The 20,755-nt window shown below is 34.5% G+C and overlaps 1 protein-coding gene across 1 annotated transcript in view; it reads left to right on the top strand.

Moving 5' to 3' along the window:
* SPAG6 (sperm associated antigen 6) overlaps positions 1-18,592 on the top strand; it is a 62,937-nt gene extending 44,345 nt beyond the window's left edge. The window contains exons 9-11 of the mRNA XM_004425301.2: positions 7,677-7,793; positions 11,504-11,649; positions 16,740-18,592. Coding sequence (XP_004425358.2) covers positions 7,677-7,793; positions 11,504-11,649; positions 16,740-16,809 — 333 coding nt within the window. The 3' untranslated portion in view covers positions 16,810-18,592. The remainder of the gene's footprint in view (positions 1-7,676; positions 7,794-11,503; positions 11,650-16,739) is intronic.
* The last annotated feature ends 2,163 nt before the right edge of the window (positions 18,593-20,755 follow it).

Raw genomic sequence — 20,755 nt, 5'->3', positions numbered from 1 at the left:
AGTCAATAATAATTATAGCTGAGAAACCCTTGCATATAGTCTCTTAGGTAGTACTACATACTTTTTATATGCTACCAAGTTTATATAACTTGGTTTTTAATGAATTATCATGATGTTTATTGTATAAATATCATGAGCAAAATAAGTTTGAAAACTTCACTTTTTGAAGTAAGATAATTTTTATTGTGTTTTAGTTTAACAAAAGTGGTTTTATTAAAACATTTAGGTTTGCTGATAGAAGTTAAGGTTCCTTCTGCCTATATTTGATACAACATTTACTTTCAGGAAATATACTGTGTATTAAATTAAAAAGTGGGATCTTTATCAATCATTATCCTGTCAGCAATCTTTCCAAGGCTCTAAGTCCATCCAAATATTTTCTTATTGTAGGGACTGGATCATTATTTTTTTTTTCCCCTAAGGTCTCTTGGATTCTATCAGTTGTTGTTTTAAAGGCTTTAGAATGAAAGTCCAAGTCTGTTTGATTTGACACTATCTCAGTAGAGAAAAATGTATCCAAGAGCTTCAGGAATTGTCTACTGGTATTTCTCATTTGTTACTCTGTGGTAGCTTTCAAATTATAAGGCCATGTTGAAGTTCGTTTTGTCCCAAAGGCATGTCCGCTCCTGTAAGCATTCTCTAATTGGTTCTGATCCAGGAGAACCAATGAGCCGCCCCTTGGAATTTTCTCACATGTTTTCACAGAGACTTACTGTCTGCCTGCACCTATGTTATTTCAAATAAATACCTTATTAAAAACTGAAAAAATATATCTTTTCTCTAATAAGCTTACCTACATATATTTTGAAAATGTTCAGGCAATTAATTGCATTTTCATTTGTTTTGATTTAGAGGCATCATATTGAAATGTTCCGTCTTAGTTTTGGCATTTGAATAAGTTCATTCTAGTACCTTAGTTATAAAACTATTTCTCAGATAATTATTTGATTTAATTATTGTGTTCTTGTTGTCATGGTTGTTCCCCTTCATTTTTTAGCAGCTTTATTGAAATATAATTCATATACCATATAATTTACCCATTTAAAGTGTATCATTCAGCGGTTTTTAGTATATTCACAGAATTGTGCAACCATCACCACAATCTAACTTGAGAATGTTTTTATTTCCCCATTAGCAGTCACTCCATATCCTCCCTGTCTAGCCCCAGGCAACCACTAATTTCCTTTCTGTCTTTGTGGATTTGCCTCTTCTGGACATTTCATTTAAATGGGATCATACAATACATGTGCCTTTTTGGGCCTGCCTTCTTTCACTTAGCATAAGTTTCAAGGCTCATCCATGTTATAGCATGTATCAATATTTTGTTCCTTTTTATTGCCAAATAAAATTCCATGTGTTGATATACCATGTTTTGTTTATCCATTCACCAGTTGATGGACATTTGGGTTGTTTCTACTCTTTGACTCTTAGGAATAATACTGCTATGAACATTATCGTACAAGTTTTTGTGTGGATATATGTTTTCATTTCTCTAGTGTATATACCTAGGCGAGGAATTGCTAGGTCATGTGATAACTCTGTTTAACACTTTGAGGAACTGCTAAACTGTTTTCCAGTGTGAGCACCATTTTATATTCTCACCAGCAATGTATGAGGGTTCCAGTTTTTCCACATCCTTGCCAACACTTGTTATTATCTTTGTTTTTTATTATAGACATCCTAGTGGGTGTGAATTGATATCTCATTGTGGTTTTGGTTTGTATTTCTCTGATGGCTAATGATGTTGAAAATCCTTTAATGTGCTTATTGGCCATTCAGATATCTTCTTTGGAGAAATATCTAATCAGACTCTTTGCCCATTTTAAAATTAGGATATTTATCTTTTTATTATTGAGTTGTAAGGGTTCTTTATATATTCTGGATACAAGTACTTATCAGACATATGATTTACAAGTATTTTCTCTCAATCCATGGGTTGTCTTATTACTTTCTTGATGGTACTGTTTGCAGCAAAAAATTCTTAAATTTTAATGAAGTTGAATTTATATATTTTTTCTTTTGCTTGTGCTTTTGGAGCCATATCTAAGAAGAATGCCTAACCCAAAGTCATGAAGGTTTATTCCCATGTTCCCCCTTCATTTTAATAACTACAGTCATGTACTGCATAATGATGTTTCTGTCAATGATGGACTGCGTATACAATGGCAGTCCCATAAGATTATAATGGAGCTGAAAAATTCCTATCGCCTAGTAATGTCATAGCCGTCATAATGTCATAGTACAAAGCATTACTGACGTGTTTGTGGTGATGCTGGTGCAAACAAACCTACTGTGGTGCCAGTTGTATAAAAGTATAGCACATACAATTATGTATAGTACATACTAGAGAGGAATGGTGCATTATGTACTTACAAGAAAATCTATGATGAAAAAAAGAAACAAACCAGGCAAACCACCATGGACATATTTCTGAAAAGAGTTATATCTCTTCAAGAAGAGCCTCACACAGGTCCTTCAAGAGAGATTCCAGAAGAAGGTGTCGTTATCATAGGAGATGACAACTCCATGCATGTTATTGCCCCTGAAGACCTTCCAGTGGGACAAGATGCAGAGGTGGAAGACAGTGATACTGATGATCCTGACCTGTGTGGGCCGAGGCTACTGTGTGGGCTTGCATCTTAGTTCTTAAGAAAAAAATTTAAAAAGTAAAAAAATAAAAAATAGAAAATTTTAAAAATAGTAAAAAGCTTATAGAATAAGGATATAAAGAAAAAGTATTTTTGTAGAGCTGTACAATGTGTTTGTGTTTTAAGTTGTGTTATTACAAAAGAGTCAAAAAATTTTTAAAAATTTAAAAGTTTATGAAGTAAAAAAATTATAGTAAGCTAAGGTTAATTTATTATTGAAGAAAGATAAAGATAAAGATACACTATAAATTTAGTGTAGCCTAAGTGTACAGTGTTTATAGTCTACAGTAGTGTACAGTGATGCCCCCGGCCTTCACATTCACTCACCACCCACACACTCACTCACCCAGAGCAACTTCCAGTCCTGCAAGCTCCATTCATGGTAAGTGCCCTATATAAGTGTACCATTTTTTATCTTTTATACTGTATTTTTACTGTACCTTTTCTATTTAGATACATAAATACTTACCATTGTGTTACAACTGCCTATAGAATTCAGTAGAGTAACATGCTGTACAGGTTTGTAACCTAGGAGCAATAGGCTATACTATATCACCTAGGTGTGTAGTAGGCTATACCATCTAGGTTTGTATAAGTATACTCTATGATGTTTGCACGATGATGAAATCAGAATGTATCCCGTCGATAAGCCACGCATGACTGTATAACTCTTTGGGCCAGAATGCTTTCAGAACAAAATTAACTTTTGAGTAACAAACACTTTTCATTTTAACCAGTTTTCATTAAAGGTCATCCATTAAGGAAAGCAACAATGAATAATTTTTGTTATTTCTTTCATTTTCTGTGAAAAACAACTGGAGCGGTTTCAACTGTTTGTATAGTATTGACAATTTTATTTTGTTAATTATAGTATTATTCTTATGTGTGTTGTTAGGAGGTAGAAAATAGTGTTGCTAGTCACTTACTGTGGTTTTTACAGCAACAGTTTTGATCAGTGTGGACAGAGTTAGTTTTTAGAAATGATAGAAAAATGAATGAATGTAAAACTATAGATGCTATGCTAATTCACAGGAAAATTAGGCTCAAACTCAAGTTGCCCTAAATAAATAACAATAGTGTATGACCCTTTCTCTGACATCATCGTATATCTTGTATGTCTAAGGATAAACACTAGCTACTAAATGCAGTGACAATTAGCAAAATTAATAATCTGTTATTCATTAGTTCAAAGTAAGATATTACTTGATTTACTGAATTAAGTAAATAAAAGTTTGTTGACCCCATATAATTTCTGTACAATTCACAGTATGAAGTTGTAAGAACTATTTTATTTTGGTCACAGCCGTAAATAAACAAATATAAGGCACATTTTCTAAAGGCTAACAAATCTTAAACCCAACATATAACATGATCTTGTATGTAGAAAATCCTAAGGAATACACATGTACACAAATACTAGAACTGGTAAGAGTTCAACAAAGTCACAGGATGTAACATCAATATATAAAAATTAGTTGTATTCCATATGCTAGTAATGAACAATTCAAATGTGAAATTAAGAAAATAGTGTCATTCACAATAGCATCAAAAAGAATAAAATACTTAGGAATAAATTTAACAAAAGAAGTATAAGACTTGTACACTAAAAACTACAAAATATTGCTGAAAAAAATTAAAGAAAATCTGAATAAATGGAGAGACATTCCATGTTCATGGATTGGAAGATTCAATATTGTCAAGATGCCAATACTCTCTAAATTTATCTATAGATTCAACACAATCTCTATCAAGATCCTAGCTGGCTTCCCCCACCCACCCCCCCACCCCCGCCAAATCAAGAAGCTGATCCTAAAATTCACATGGCTATGCCAAGGACCCAGACTAGCCAAAACAATCTTGAAAAAGAAGGACTTACAATGCCTAATTTCTATAAAGCAAGAGTAATCAAGATAGTGTGGTATTGGCTTAACAGAAAGACATGCAATATATATCAATGTAATTGAGCATCTGAAATAGACCCTTTTATGGTCAACTGATTTTTCACAAAGGTGCCAAGGCAATTTAATGTGAAAAGGATAGTCTTTTCAGCAAATGGTACTGGGACAATTATTATATCCTCATACAAAAATATTAATTTGGATGCTTATCTCATACCATACACAAGAAATAACTCAAAATGGCTCATAGATCTAAATATAAGAGTTAAGACTATAAAACTCTTAGAGAAAACCTAGGAGTAAATGTTTGTAACCTTGGATTAGGCATCAATTTCATAGATATGACACCTAAAGCACAAGTGATAAAAGAAAACATTGATAAATTGGGTTTTATCAAAATTAAAAACTTTTATGCTTCAAAAAACACCATTAAAAAAATGGAAAGACAAGCCATAGACTTGGAAAAAATATTTGCAAATCACACATTTGGGAAAGGACTTGTATTCAAAAGATATAAAGAGCTGTTACAATTCAAAAATAAGACAAAGAACCCAATTCAACATTGGGCTAAAGATTTGAACAGATATTTCACCAAAGAAGATATACAAATGGCCAATCAGCACATGAAAAGATGTTCAACATTATTAGTCACTAGGGAAATGCAAATTAAAGCCATAATGAGATATTACTTCACACCTACCAGAATGGCTATAATTACTAAGATGGACAATAACAAATGCTGACCATCATGTCGAGAATCTTGAACCTTTTTACATTATTATTGGGAATGTAAAATGTTGCAGTTATGTTGAAACACAGTTTGGCAGTTTCTCAAAATGTTAAACATAACTTTACCATGATCACCCAACGATTCCATTCCTAAATATCTTCCTAAGAGAGATGAAAACACTTGTCTTCGCAAAGACTTATATATGAATCTTCAGAGCAGCATTATTCATAATAGCCAAAAGTGGAAACAACCCAAATGTTCATTGACTGGTGAATGGATAAACAAAATGTGGCAAATCTGTGTAATGGAATACTATTTGATAATAAAAGGAACAAAGTACTGATACATGCTATAACATGGATGAACCTCAAATACATTATACTTAGTGAGAGAGGCCAGACTCAAAAGTTCACATATTGTATGATTCTATTTATATGAAATCTCCAGAAAAGTCAAGTTTATAGAGAAAGAAAGTAGATTAGTAGTTGCCTGGGGCTGGTGGGGGTGAGTGGGGAGAGGGAATAGGGAGTGACTACAAATGGGGATGAAGTTTCTTTTGGGGATGATGAAAATGTTCTAAAATTAGTTTGTGGTGATGGGTGCACAACTCTGTAAATCGACTAAAAATCCATTGAATTGTGCACTTAAAATGAGTGAATTTATGGTATGTAAATTGTATCTCAATAAAGTTGTTAAAAAATCTTAAGTCCAGAAATTGACAAGTAAACAAAATCTTTATTAACTAATATTCTAATATTTTTTTCATGCTGGATAATACGGCTGATTATCAATCATGACATACATTCCTATCTAGAAGTATACAGTAGCTGTAAACAGAGTATATTTTTTGACGAAGGATAGTCAAGTTCAGTGAATTTCTAGTGTCATTAGACTCCTTTCTAGAGTTCCTGATTAATAACTTGACAGTACATTGCCAACTTGGAACTTTTAGAATCAGAGTAAGGCTGTCTGCTTGGTACAGTGAATGTGATCTCTGCTATACTGTTAGGAGACCCTGTCACCAACAGCAGTTAAGTTAAATTTGTTGGCCTGCTAAGGTCACCATGAGCCTAAGATGGGTCACAAAGGTATAACTAGGTATATTGGGAATCGAGAGTTTAATTCCAACTTGTTATACTACTTGTGGGAAAAAAGTTGAGCTGCATTTCTTACATTCCTGGTTTTATTTTATCTAGTTTATAAAACTGTTTGAAGACAAATGTGTCAAGAGATAAGAGGTTATACAAAACTGCTTAGCCTGGGTCTCTGGGAAACCATAAATTCAAGAGATCCTTTACAGATAGCACAAATGTGATGCAAGTTTTTGCAGAATCCATTTACCAATTGTAAAATTCATGATGTGAAAAATCAGAATGCTCCTTGTAATTTGAAAGGCATTGCTAAACGTTCAGTAGCAAGATCCCAGAAGACCAGGTCGGCTCAGGCCTCAGAGAGAGAATAGGTGATCAGAGGAAAGGCCATAGGATGCACTGAAGCACAAAACCACGTACAAGCAGGTATGGATTTCTAGTGGAAAACAGCTGTAGAGAAACCCAACTTTGAAGGCTTCCAAAGTAAAGGGGGCAGGCTTTAATACAGAGAAACAGAATCACAACCAGCCATGGCCTTAGGGCTGGCTGCAGTGACGTGCTACAGTCACCTCCGCGCCCTTCTTCAGCCACTTGTGGCAGGGGCAGCACCAGGCGGTGCCACTGAAATACAGAGTGCTGGGGAGAGTGGGAAAGGTCCACGCAGGTACTTATTCTTTTGCTTGTGGGTGACACACTCCCTGTTGTTGAGGGGAGCTTTTCCCTCGAGTAGATCCTCTCTGCTTTGCTTCCATCTGAGAATGGGGCAATTTCTCTCCATGAGCTAGCAGCAATCTGCAAATGCCCACTGACTGATGCACACAGGAGAATATTTCTGGCCACATACCTACAGGCCATGAAACCTTTTGGAGAACACAGAATGCCTTATAATGACTTTATACAATAAACTAGGTATTTTCTCATATATGTTGATTGGAAGGAATAGGACATATTAGTTATCTCACAGTTCCATATGTAAAAATTTTTACACTAATAAAATATAATACATATTAATTTACAGCCTATAGTTTTATGCTTTATAATTTTAATTTCCTCATAGGTATGTTAAGAGCTCAATAATACACTGTACATTTTAAAATTTAACATAAAGACAATAGGCAGGGTTTTCTACAATAAAAACCAATGAAAGATAGAAGGAGTTTTCTGACAACTAATTTAAAATTTGAAAGAACTCCAGGTTAGACCAGGAAATTGACTTCATTTTCAAATTCCAGGAACATATGACATGAATTTTTGTCAAGCTTTCATTGATGACTTATTTTGGTATGCATTTTGTTTTCTATTTCAATAGAGTAAAAAAGCCATAAAAAGTATCCTACAAAAATGCACCTATTTACCAGCCCTTGAGCCATTTCTGTATGATGCTCCTCCCAATATTTTGAAGCATGTGATTGGACAGTTCAGTAAGGTAAGAAATGCTCTCAGCCTGGAAGTGGGGGAAGAAAATTAAAATGAGTTGTTAACTTCTTTTCTCTGTTGGGCCAATGTTTTCTTCTGTAAGATGAGGGCAGGGTTTTACTACTTAACTCTCACTGATTGTATTGACAGGGAAGGTAACATAGGTTAATAAAATTAACATAGGTTAATAAAATTCACATAGAAATAATTCACACTTCTTTCTTCCTCCCATTTTCCTCACAGCCTCTGTACAGCCCTTTTTAGTGTTCTTGGGGAGTAAATAGTATGTCAACACATAAAAACCTCATAATACAGATAATTTATATTAATAAGTAATTTTTAGTAATTTTCCCAGTGTCTGTTAGTCTCACTCATCTGGGAACACTGCAAAGATCTTATAAAGAAAAGGAAAAAGGTCTCTGAGCCACTGAAATATTTTTACAAACTTCATGCACTTTACTGGAGATGCTTTCAGACAGTCATTTGGAGTTTATTGACTTATGAACAGTTCTAACAAATGTAGCTGTCATATTTCTTAGATTGTTGCAGATTAAAAGTAGGAAAGTGGAAGGTCCAGCTGCTAGAAGTGGGCATCTAGGCAGCAGGACTGACTACTGATAGCAAAGGCTGAGAGAGAACGGCTGCACGCCCAGAGCCACTGGTGGCTGCGGTGACCCGAACAATCAAGAACCGGTTATACTGTGCTCAGGAGATTTGATTTAAGAAGATAGAGTCTCTGGAAGCAGTATCCCATAGTGGCTCTGAGCTCAGGCTCTAGATTAGGGTGCCTGGATGTACATTTACCAGCTGTAATATCTTTAGCAAAGTCTTGACCTCTCTAATCCTTAGTATGATTACCCATAAAATGGGGATAATAGGAGTAGTACCTATTCATAGGGTCATTGTAAAGATTAAATGAGATGTTCTATGTAAAGAGCTTAGTTCAATCTTGGGCACATATTAAGCACTCAAAAACAAAATAAAAACTACACACACAGACACAAAACCAAAAAGTTGTTTTTAAGAGAGAAACCATGAGGCTAAGGTTGATTTGAAAAAATTAAGAATGAATAGGAGGCCAAATTCATTTGAATAGTCAGTTATAATGCTATTTAAAGGAGGTACTACTGTTTGTATACTATATTTCTACAAATAATGAAAACTATATATTGCTATAACTTTTAAACTAGGCCCTACAGTTGAATAGGTCTAGTTTTAGGTACTCATCTGAAAGATACTAACAGACTTCAGTTCTCTGAACTCTTTCCATGATCTCCAACAGCTTGGCTGACCCTCAAGCACCATAGCCCCTGGACAGTAGAAGGTTTTGCATTGCTGAAGCCACCTCAGGATACAATTCTGTGTATCAGGCACCTATGATCTGTCTTTCTCCTTCTAAGAAAATAATTAAACTTTTTTTTTTTCTCGGTGTTAGGTAAGAAACTGACCAGCTACTTTGATCAGCTAAGAGGGAGGGGGAGTAAGGAGCTGAGTGGATAATCTATAGACAGAGTCATCAGCTCTTGAAAATGAGTAGTTGACATTATTTCTGAAAGTTTCATTTTGTAGTTTAATCTTTTAGACTACTGAGTGAGATATTCTAGTTTTATTGAACTTGCTATGAAAATGAACACTAAACCTGAATTCAGAGTTCAAAATAAGTCACAAAAGTAAATAAAAATAAATCAGTGGGATTTGTGGAAGTTAGATAGCCAAGAAAAAATAAAGACAGTACCTCGTATCATATACTTGTAGATGTTCCTTCAGGAATATTTGCTTCAGGCGGAATTTTGTGTTTTCTTAATCTAAGGATACCAGAGCATGAGAAAGAGAGGGGAAAGCAAGATGGAGGGTAAAAAGATATTTCTTTAATGTAGCTGGGGACAGAGATAGGAGATCATGAAAACTCCCCAGGTCAAACAAAATATTTAAAACCAATATATCATTCCATTTTTTAGAAACACATACTAGTGTCATCTTTTATTGTCCAGTTGATGTGTATTAACACTCTATTAGCCAGATCCTTTTGTAGTTTTAAGTATTTGTTAAATGCCTACCTGTACTCTGTTAAGCATTGGGGGATGGACAAAAAAAGAATAAGACAAACTTCTTTTTTTTTTTTTTTTTCTGTGAGGAGATCAGCCCTGTGCTAACATCTGCCAATCCTCCTCTTTTTTTGCTGAGGAAGACTGGCCCCGGGCCAGTCTCTGTGCCCATCCTCCTCTTTACATGGGACACCGCCACAGCATGGCCTGCCAAGCAGTGCGTTGGTGCGCGCCCGGGATCCAAACCAGCGAACCCCGGGCCGCCGCAGCGGAGCACGCGCACCCAACTGCTTGCACCACTGGGCCGGCCCCAAGACAAAATTCTTCTTCAAGGAACTTTATAATCTAGCTGGGGAAACCAGACAAAACAATTAGAAAACACTTCAATGTGCTAGACTTCATAATAAACTTTTTTTTTTTAAGAAGGAGTAAGTGAATGCAGTCTGAGGTATTCAGAGATTGCTTCAATGGAGGAAGTACCAAGTGAAACTAGCTGGTTCTCTGAAGACAGACTAAGAATGGAGGGGGAAAGAAAGGGTGTTTCTGTCAGAGGGAATAGTAGCAATGGCCAAGGAAGAGAGAGCAGGAAGTCCCACACGAGAACCCGCCCCTCTCCAGGAGCTTCCTTGCCTGGTCAGTTGTCATGGTCTTGCATAATTAATTTCTCCATCTCCACTGGCTCTTTCCTCTCAACACACAAACATCCACTGTCAAATCCAGGGCCTTTTTTCAGTTCTCATTTGTTGCTTCTTAAAATCTTCTCTTGGATTTGTTGATTCCTTACTTTCCTGATTTTTCTTCTGTCTCTTTAACATCTCCTCAATTTCCTTTCTCTGCCTACTCCTTAGTATGTTCGTTCATTTGTTAAACATTTATTGAGCATCTATTTTGGCACCAGGCACTAGAAAAATGAATGAATAAATGAATGGTTAGTTTCTGCCTTCAATGACATTTATGTGTGATGGACATATAAACTGATAATTAAAATATTATGTGGCAAGTGCACCAATAGGAGCTTAATGAATGGTATGAGAGAAGAAAAGTACCTAACTCATCCTGGAATAAGAGAGTAGGGTGTCCCAGAGAAAGTTTCTTAAAGGAGGTGACACCTGAGTTCAATCTTAAAAGATGAGCAAGAGTTAGCCAAGCAAATGGGGGAAGATGTGTGGGGGGTGGAAGGGCATTCTAGGAAGAAGACACAGCATGGGCAAAGGCAAGAAATGGCCCAGCATGTACTCTTTGAGGTTACTGAACAAAATTTGGGATAGAGATTGGTGGGAAAAGAAGCTGGAGAGATATTTAGGAGCTGGGTCACAGAAGGCCTTCCATGCCTTGTTAAGGATTTCCCTTTAGTTTTGTAGGCAGTGGAGAGACTTTGAGTGGGTGTAAGCAAAGGAGAAACAGCACATGACCACTGTTTTATATATGCGTGGACCTCCACTGCCTTTGCTCCTGTTCATTGCCTTTGTTCCATCTCAACAACATAAAAAGTTAATACGTTTCTAAAAAGACTGCATTTTACTTCCAATCATCAGCAAATTTAGGCTCATTATATTACAGGTATATTGGACATAAATTCTCTTTTACATTTCCTCAGATATATTATTGCTTTTCGGTAGTAATAATCCAACTTGGAAAAGAAAAGCTGACATTTTTATGTGCTTCCCTTTTCAAGGTGCTGCCACATGACAGCAAAGCTCGACGACTTTTTGTAACAAGTGGTGGACTTAAAAAGCTTCAAGAGATAAAAGCAGAACCTGGATCTCTCCTTCAAGAATACATCAACATTATTAACAACTGTTACCCAGAGGAAATAGTAAGGTGGGAAAAATGGACTTTGAGAAGTTCAAAATGATAATGTAGTTTTTCTATTTTCAAGTCTAGATTTTTATATACACTGTGTCAAAATGTGGACTTATACTAGATAAGATAAGTGTATACCTTTACTTCTCTCTTGATCTCTTTTTTCCTCAAATCAAATAATGTTCTGATTGACACACACATTTCCAAATCAAACTGGAATGTCATTTGAGACATTTCTGTGCTAATTTTAACACATGCTTTACTAAAGAGTATACAAACATAGAGTTCAAATTAAATTAACAATCTTTAATGTGAGCCTGAATTATAAAGGGCCTATAGATCTGATTTTCATAGTTCCCTGCATGTTATTTTTCTGCCTTAAGCTCACATTTATATTAATGGGAGTATTACAAATAGAAAAGAGATATTGAGTGGCAAAAAAGAAACTTACTATTTATATTCAAAAAAAGTTAAAGCTGTTTATGACATGCAGGTGCCTCATAGTAATATAGCAGGTAATATAAACAGTAATATAGCACCTCTATTTTCAAGGTTAAATTTTTTAATGAGGTTGATTTGCAGAGTATTAAACCTAAGCGTCAGTCCTTGTAAGCCTAAAGGAGAACTACACCACTAAACCCAAAATAAATAAAAGCAAAGTTACCAAGAAAAGATACAATGATCTAAACAACTGAATCTTGAAAAATGCCCACTAAACATGCAGAATTAAAGGCCATATTTATCTATATTTTTCTAATCCTACACTCATTTCTTATTTTCTATAATTAATATTAGAGAATATGGATTTCAATGTTTAAAACTTACGTTATAACTTATATAAACTATTCTTCCTATTTAATATCAGTGGTTTTTAATACATATGCTAACACTGACTTTAAAAGCACAAAAATAATTTTCTGTAAGATTAAAATTTTTTCTATTCACGTATATTCTGCCACTAAATTCTTTCCAGAGGTACGAGTTTATGCACTTTTGGGATATTTATGAAAACTTCTTGACCAAAAGAGTTCCAATAAGTTAGCTTTGAAAATATTAATATATATAAAATATATCAAAGGAGTAGTATATCATAATATGTATATCTACTATACATACTATACAAATATAATAATATACCAGAGTTTATATAACATATAAAATATATGTGAAACCACTAAATGAAGGAAATATGAAAATCTTTTATCAAGAAGAGAAAATAAAATTAATTTTTATACATGAACTATATGTCCCTTCAGGAAGAATGCAATTTTATGTAAGTTTAAAATAACTTTCAATGCAATTTTCTATGATAAACAAAATTATAGAAAAATGAAGAAGGGCAAACTAAAGTGCCCCAAGATGGAATGACCTCTTAGAATTAACCAATGATAAAGCACTTTCTGGAATAGAAGTCTTCTTTCTACTCCTTTCTAGGATTATTTTACAGAGTACCAGGGGAAATCAAAACCTCTGTCATGTTAGAATTTAATCTGGTATTTTGTCAAAATACCATTGTAAATTTTTAACTTCTCACATCCTGTGATCTGGGATTTCATTTAAAAAATTGGCTAATTATCATGAAGAATTTTGGTTAGTTGTCTTTTTCAAGTTTCTGATATTTTTCTAAAGCATTAGGTTCTATAAGATGCATTTTCTAGAAATCTTTGAAATATTCTTTCCATGAAAGTAGACAATCTCAAAATGGTTTTACTTTTGCAGTCATATAATTCTCAAGAATCACTTAGTGACTGTTTTAGAACTAATTATTCTTTTTTTTAAAATAATTTTATTTATTTATTTATTTTCACCCCAAAGCCCCAGTAGATAGTTGTACGTACGTCATAGTCGCACATCCTTCTAGTTGCTGTATGTGGGATGCAGCCTCAGCATGGCCGGAGAAGCGGTGTGTCAGTGCGCGCCCGGGATCTGAACCCGGACCGCCAGCAGCGGAGCGAGCGCACTTAACCACTAAGCCATGGGGCCGGCCCTAGAACTAATTATTCTTTATAAGACAGATTATCAAAGGATACATTCTCTCAGCTGTTATTAGCCTAGACATTTATTTCATATTGCCTTCCAATTTTAGTAATCTTTAAACATTTCTAAGAAAGGTAGTTGGTATGATGAGAGGGAAGGGGCCCAGAACTAGATGTTAGAAGACCTAAGTACTAGTCCTGGCCCACTCCACGTCTAGAAGGTATTTTTGGAACTCTGGTCTTCTGGATCTCTGCCCAAACTGAGGAGGGGAAGTTGCTTTTAGGAAACATCTGATTTGAGGAGGGAGGTATGCATAGTCTTCCATCTGGCGTGTTTCTAGTATGGTAACAATATAGTAACCCAAATTCTACATGAGTCTAGGATAAGGTTAATTCACTAACATTTTTAAAGTCCATACAGAGGGTTAGCAGAGGGTAAGTTGGGAGAGCAGTGGTTAATAGCCAGAGGAAGGGAATTTCTGGTTCTTTGGAGCTTCATTTTGGTTCTTTCATGAGAAGTATGGCTAAAAGCTTGGGCTTAGGTATCAAACAGACCTAAGTTCTTATCTCAGTCCCAACTACTTACTGTGTGACTTTGGAGATAGTACTTAACCTTCTTAGCCACAGTTTCCTCATCTGTAAAATGTGGACAAAGATAATCACCTACTTCATAGAGTTGCTATCAGGATTAAATGAGATAATACTTAGCCAGAGGGCTTACACATGGGAAGAATTCAATTCAGTAAACACCTGGTATTGTCCTCTTTAAGCACCCCTTCTCATTCTTCTTTCTGTCCAGCTTAAATAACATCATCAGGTGGATCAGATTTAACATTATAATAATACTGGAGAAACTAGGTAGCAGCACTTACCCTTTTTCACTGTTTGTTTTGATGATAAATGCATATCAAGTAAATATTTGTTTCATTTTTTGCAAATGAAAAAGACATAAAGATTTTTTTGGTTAGATTTTAATTGCTTTTAGTTGCTCATGTAGAGGTTCCAAACTTTTTCCTGATGGGAAGCTACTTTTGAATTCCTCAGTATCACACAGACTCGAGCTGGAATGGGGTTTCTGACAGTTGACAGACAACTTGATGTATTTATTTGTGGGTCTATACTGAGATACATACGTGGTCTGTATGCATTTATGAGAAGTTAGGCAGTGCTAAATGTACGCTCTGCTGTTGGGGGTGAGGGGTATAAGTACTGAGCACATTTCCTTCTCCGTGGGGAATCCTGTGACATCTCTGAGGTCCCTGGGGAGAGAAGTATGGCAATGGCAATTACCTTGGCAATTAGGTAAAGCCTCAAGAATTATTGGTAGATCCTAACTGATTTATTGGGGACCTTTATTTTAAAGCAATACTATCCAATAGAAATATAATGTGAGCCACATATGTCATTTAAAATTTTCTAGTAGCCACATTTAAAAAAGTAAAATTAAACAGGGTAAATAAATTTTAATAATATATTTTTGTTAGCCCAATATATCCATGTATTGTAATTTCAACTTAAAAATTATTCATGAGCTATTTTACATTTTTCATATTAAGTTTTTGAAATCTGGTGGGTATTTTATCACTTCCAGCACATCTCAATTCAGATGCTAAATTTCATCAGAAATACTCGATCTGCATTTAGATTATATAAAGTTTACAGTTGAAAATGTAGATTCACAAGTTGGTCCAAACACACTTAAAATTTTTCCAATAACTGAATTGAGTATCAGTTTTAAAGTTTTTATTAAAATTAAACACAAAAAATTCAGTCCCTCAGTCATACTAGCCATACTTCTAGTGCTCAATAGCCCATGTCACTAGTGGCTACCATATTAAACAGCATAATTTTTAAAGTTTTGGTTTTTCTAAATCTACTTCTTACCATTTATACGAAAAGTACCTATCTTGTGTCTGACACATTTATAAGTCCTAGGAAGGTGAGGCCTGCTTTAAAATTTGTGACTAACTCAGACAGAGAAAGAAACAGTTGTGAACTCCTCAGTGTAGGAGTACTCTGAAGAGATCCACTGTTGAAGAACAATTTTTTCAAGGGTAGGAGGCCTTTAGAGGAGCAGCATTCTTTAAGGTAGCTTTTTATGTGTGTATGTCGGTATCTCTTTAACTATGACTGCCTGTAGGCACATTACTGAGAAACTACAGCTCTGTTTCGTCCACCTTAACTTGACAAATTGTGGAAGAAATTAGTGTAATATAAATTATGAGTTTTTAAATCAAGCACCTGAGGACAGATAAAGATAACTAACAAAGGACAAAGCAAGTCTCGAACATTAGGTTTTATCTGGAGAACACACCTTAGGAGGCTTAATTATTTTCAGTGTTTTGGAAAATTTTAAATTACATTTACTTAGATTTTTTTCTCCATTAATTATATTCTAGAATGTCTGCCAAATTTTATTTGACATACTCTTATATGCATGTAAATTCTTTCCATGGTATATGAAGCATCTACAATGCATTAATCAATATATTTAATACTTTTATATTACATCTCTTATAAAATGTTCAATTTATAAATACATAGTACTATAAATGCCCAAGAACCAATGAAAATGATTAATTTCCTAGGTTTGTATGATGGAATATTTGTAAACCATTTATTAAATAGTTCTTTAATGTGAATTATACTCCCAGAAATTTTTGTTTTTATGGGTGACCAGATCTGGTTAAAACCTACGTTGAGAATAATTCCTAAGGCAATCAGAATGCAGAATTGATTAGTAGTGATAGACTGTGTTTTCTAACTTATGAAAAAAAACTATTAGCTATGATCATCAAAGCAACATCAGTCACTTGACATAATAAAAACAAAGTCTCTGTAATAAAATACAATCAATGGATTCAAGTATCTTGCTTTGAAAATACCCCTTCTCTGCCATTGCATTGATATCCCTTAAATGTTTGCTATTTATCTAGCACAGTCTTGTGAGCTGGTGTTCTCTTTCTCGATAGTCTAACCTTATGCACAAAGCATTACTGGAGCATCATTATTCACGGTATATTTGAGGTTTCACTCATAGAGTTATTTCAGATAAATATCTTATGTTGAATCTTTTGTGCCTACTGTGCTGAATCTTTTCACAAGTATCTAATAGAAAATTTTCTTTTTCAGGTATTATTCCCCTGGATATTCAGAGACACTTCTGCAGAGGGTGGACAGTTATCAACCACTTACTAACTAAGCAAAGTTATACTCGAATTCACAGCAGAGTATTTTTGAATAAAAGTTGTTAAAGCTCTTTTTAAATATTTGAACTAAGTACATTCTAGTGTGAAATACCTTTGGATAATATTTTCTAAATTAATGTAATCCTTTAAAAATTAGTGGCTTGAATATATGAGGAATTATTCATGGTCATTTGCATAGGATTTGCTCTAAAGGTAGATTTAAAAAAGACGTTAAAAGGTTTAAGGCATTTGTTATTGTTCTATTAAAAACCATACACACACCCCCCTCCAACTAGATATAGATGAAAGATGGTTCAATAACTCTTAGTTATTTTGGCCAATTCCTCATAAGCATAGGCAAGGAAAACTGGCCTTGCAAATTCCACAGTAGGATATAGAAGGAAACAGTTGAAAGAGGAAACTGATGACAGAAATACAGGACACTTGAAAGAGACTCTGATGCTGGTCACATAATTCATTAACCTACACTTGGAATCTGTGGGTAACCTGTCAGGTTTTCCTAAAAACTTAGGAAGCTCTCCTCTTCATCCCAAGTTTTCTAAGCTCTTTTCTCACCTTACCTAACCAATTCTTACCTTTCATGGGGCTGGCTAGGGTAGAGGTCAATATTAAGCATTATACTGCTGCAGATGTGCTTTCCATTTTCATTGCACGTTTTCTTAGTCTAGCTCTGCTCATGAATAAACAAGGAAGCAGGCGTGTAAAATGGGTCCTCAGTATTCCCTTGTCCTAGCTTCACTTTCCCAAGTTTCAAAAGTCACATTTTCAGAGATTTAAGGAATAATTTGAAAATAATACCATGAGGCGCACACCTTATATGCATTTTCACTTAGAGAGGTGAAAGTGGGTGAGTGGGAGTTTCAGTAAAACTTTACATAAAAGCTGCATTAGAATTGTCCTTTTCATTTTTCCTTTCTAGTGTGTTTCTGACCTTGGGAATATGTGATTAGACTTAGGAGTCTTGGTTAGTTGGCATGTGTGTCTTTTGATCTAAAGTTATATTACTTAGAGTGATCTCCCTGGGGGCCTGGAGAGGACATGAATGATAACCAGGGAGACCCTAGGCCACAGTGTTTCCAATCTGGCCGGCTTTCAGGTTTCTTTCTCAGACTCTTGTTTCTTTTTTCTCAAAAGGAACCTACCCATTTATTTTTGGTATTTTCTGGATTCATCTCTGTCATCATTTCCTAATACTGCATACTTTGTTGCATCTTTTTAAACTTCTTCATACCCAAGATTGTCCCATTTCTTTTTGACTTATATCAGTCTAGGATTGCTTGCAATTTGACTTTTTAATACTTTCTCTGGCCTATTTTGTTTCCTTGCAGTAATTTCTTTGATTCATTGCATAAGAAAATGTCATTTCTAGTCTCAGTTTTGTAGCTTTTCTTTCTCTCCTTCCTGCCTGCCCAGCTTCTCTTATGAACCCTTTAACAATTTGAGAAAATACAGATAGTTTCATCTTTCTTCATGAAACCATTTTTCTTTCATGACCATGTTGGTAATGACAGAAACTAGTCTGTCTGGGATAAAACCTCCCTGGATATTATGGGAATGGTCAATTTCCTATTATGTATTTCTTGCCATTGTATGTTGAAGTTTTTCACTTTACACGTCATTTCATGCTCATCAAATAGTATTAAACTAAGAAAGGAATAAAATATTAGTATTTGGATGGGTGTTATAATTTGATCATATGCAATTTGGAAAATTTATGCTATGAAATGTTTCTTGACATAAAACACTTAAAATAAAGCTTGCTTTATTTTTTGAGAAGCCTGAGATGTTTTTTAAAAATAAAAAAATCTTTTCTATTTGTGCTAGAGTAAAAATAGTGTCTCTCATTGATGGTACTTTTTGATATTTTCACCCCTGGTTCGAATTTTATCAATTCCAAGTCTCTGGACAGACCAACCCCTGTCCCACTATTCTCCCTTCCCTCTGCAGTTTATTTAAAATTCAGCTATCATTAGGATATCTCATTTAGCTTATATGAACTATTTATTTTTAGGACTTCAATTCAGGAATAAAACCGGTTGAACTTATTTTTGGTTGAATCTTAGTTTTATTCATTTAGTCCACCTGTTGTGGAAATAGATGCATATCAGTGGTGCCTGAAAAGAGATGTTGAAAATCTGGGTTCTAGTCATATCTGTTAAATAGTAAGGGTGATAATACTTGCTCAGCTTACTCATAAAATAACTTATGAATAGCTTATGAAAATAACCTGCAATGTTGCATGTAACAATTTTGTAAACTGCTCCATTCTGTGCAAACCAACACGTGATTTATGGGAAATCTGACAGTCAATGATAGGTTACACATCTTGGGTAGCAACTGGGCACACCAGGTCCCATTCTCTTAGATAAGTGGAGTTTATACCAGATGATTTATGATAAAGAAAAGCTACATTTCCTGCCCTCATGGAGTTTTCTAATATAAACACATTTGCCCAGACACCGGGAGTAAAATAGGCACAAGACACTTGAACACAAAACAGGCATACTTCATTTAGGATGTAAAAACAAGTGACAACCTCATAGTTCTAGGAGGTTGACCTGTTTTTCTAACCTTTTCCTCTCAAACTACCCCCTTAAAGACAGGATTAAAGATTTGCTTGTTTCTACACTTGATTTGAAGTCCTGCTTAACATAAACCCTGACCTTAAATTCCTGGGTGCTATCTCCAATCCAAGATGTCAAGTTTAGAAACCAACCTTGAAAGAATGAAAGATTTGTCTGTTGTGTTTTCAAAGCGCCAACCCTTTCCTTAAATTCATAAACTCTGACCTTAAATTCCTGGGTGAGGCTATCTCCAATCCAAGATGTCAAGTTTGGAAACTGACCTTGAAAGAATGAAGGATTTGTCTGCTGTGTTTTCAAATTGCCAACCCTTTCACTAAGTTAGGTGCTAGCAGATGTGGAGGCCTGTGTATACTATGGCTTATTCTGACACAAAATTCACTGTCTAGAAAATATTGATTTGTAGCTATTCTGTTTCAGAGATTAAAAGGATCAAATGACAGTATTAACTATAACTATTGCATTTACCAGTTGGTTAAGGGCCTTTGGGCTTTTAAAATTTGTCTATGTAATATTTTTCTAGTAATATGAATAATTATGTTTTGTTTTTAAGAAGTCTGGGTAGGCCTTAAAATTAGATAGATATTCAGTGATATGACTTTAAAGAATGGTGAGTTTTATTGTTTTTGTAATAATCAGTAAGTTTTTAAAAAAATTTAGGCAGTATATGAAAGGATAAAGCTAAAGGCAAAAACTTCACTCCAAATCTCACAACCCAGAAAATAGTTATTAACAAGTTAACATAATTCCAAATGCCTCTGAACCTTTGTACAGACAGAAAAACTTTTAGAAAAGTATATTCATGCTATACTATTTTAAAATAGAAAATAAAAGTTATAGCAGTTTGCTCTTTTCATGGAAGATGGAGTTTTTACTTTTTTTGTTTATTTCAGTGGGTTTAGGAAAAAGGTCTCAGTGATAAATTAGGGATAAATATAAAATATTTATAAATGGCCTCCTTTTATTAATGATTCACTAGTATTTGCTATAGAGATTTTAAGTGCTATTTATGGCTTGTCAGTTTTACAACATTCGATCAAGAATATTATACTAATAACATAATTTTGCAAGGTAGTTTGGTATAGATATTTATACAGTAAATAAAGCCTCTAATTTTCCCCATGTGTATAGAATTTGTGGTAATGCACTCTTGCTAAAATTTATACTAAAATATACAACTTATACATTACTGATGGCAAATGTTTATTCCAAGTGTTTTGTATATAAAGAAGTCCAACTCTTTGAGAACTACTGTAATTTATATCGAGTTCTCTGTTTTTTGAGTTTCCATAGCATGTATAGTTTAAATCATACAAATGTAATTATAATGCCAAAGAGAATGTCATCATTCTCCCAT

The sequence above is a fragment of the Ceratotherium simum genome, chromosome 32, assembly GCF_057802395.1.
Source record: "Ceratotherium simum simum isolate JZ-2026a chromosome 32, ASM5780239v1, whole genome shotgun sequence".
In the NCBI taxonomy this organism is placed as follows: domain Eukaryota; kingdom Metazoa; phylum Chordata; class Mammalia; order Perissodactyla; family Rhinocerotidae; genus Ceratotherium; species Ceratotherium simum.
Note: the sequence above shows the minus strand (reverse complement) of the source record. Positions and strands in the feature narration are given on the sequence as shown.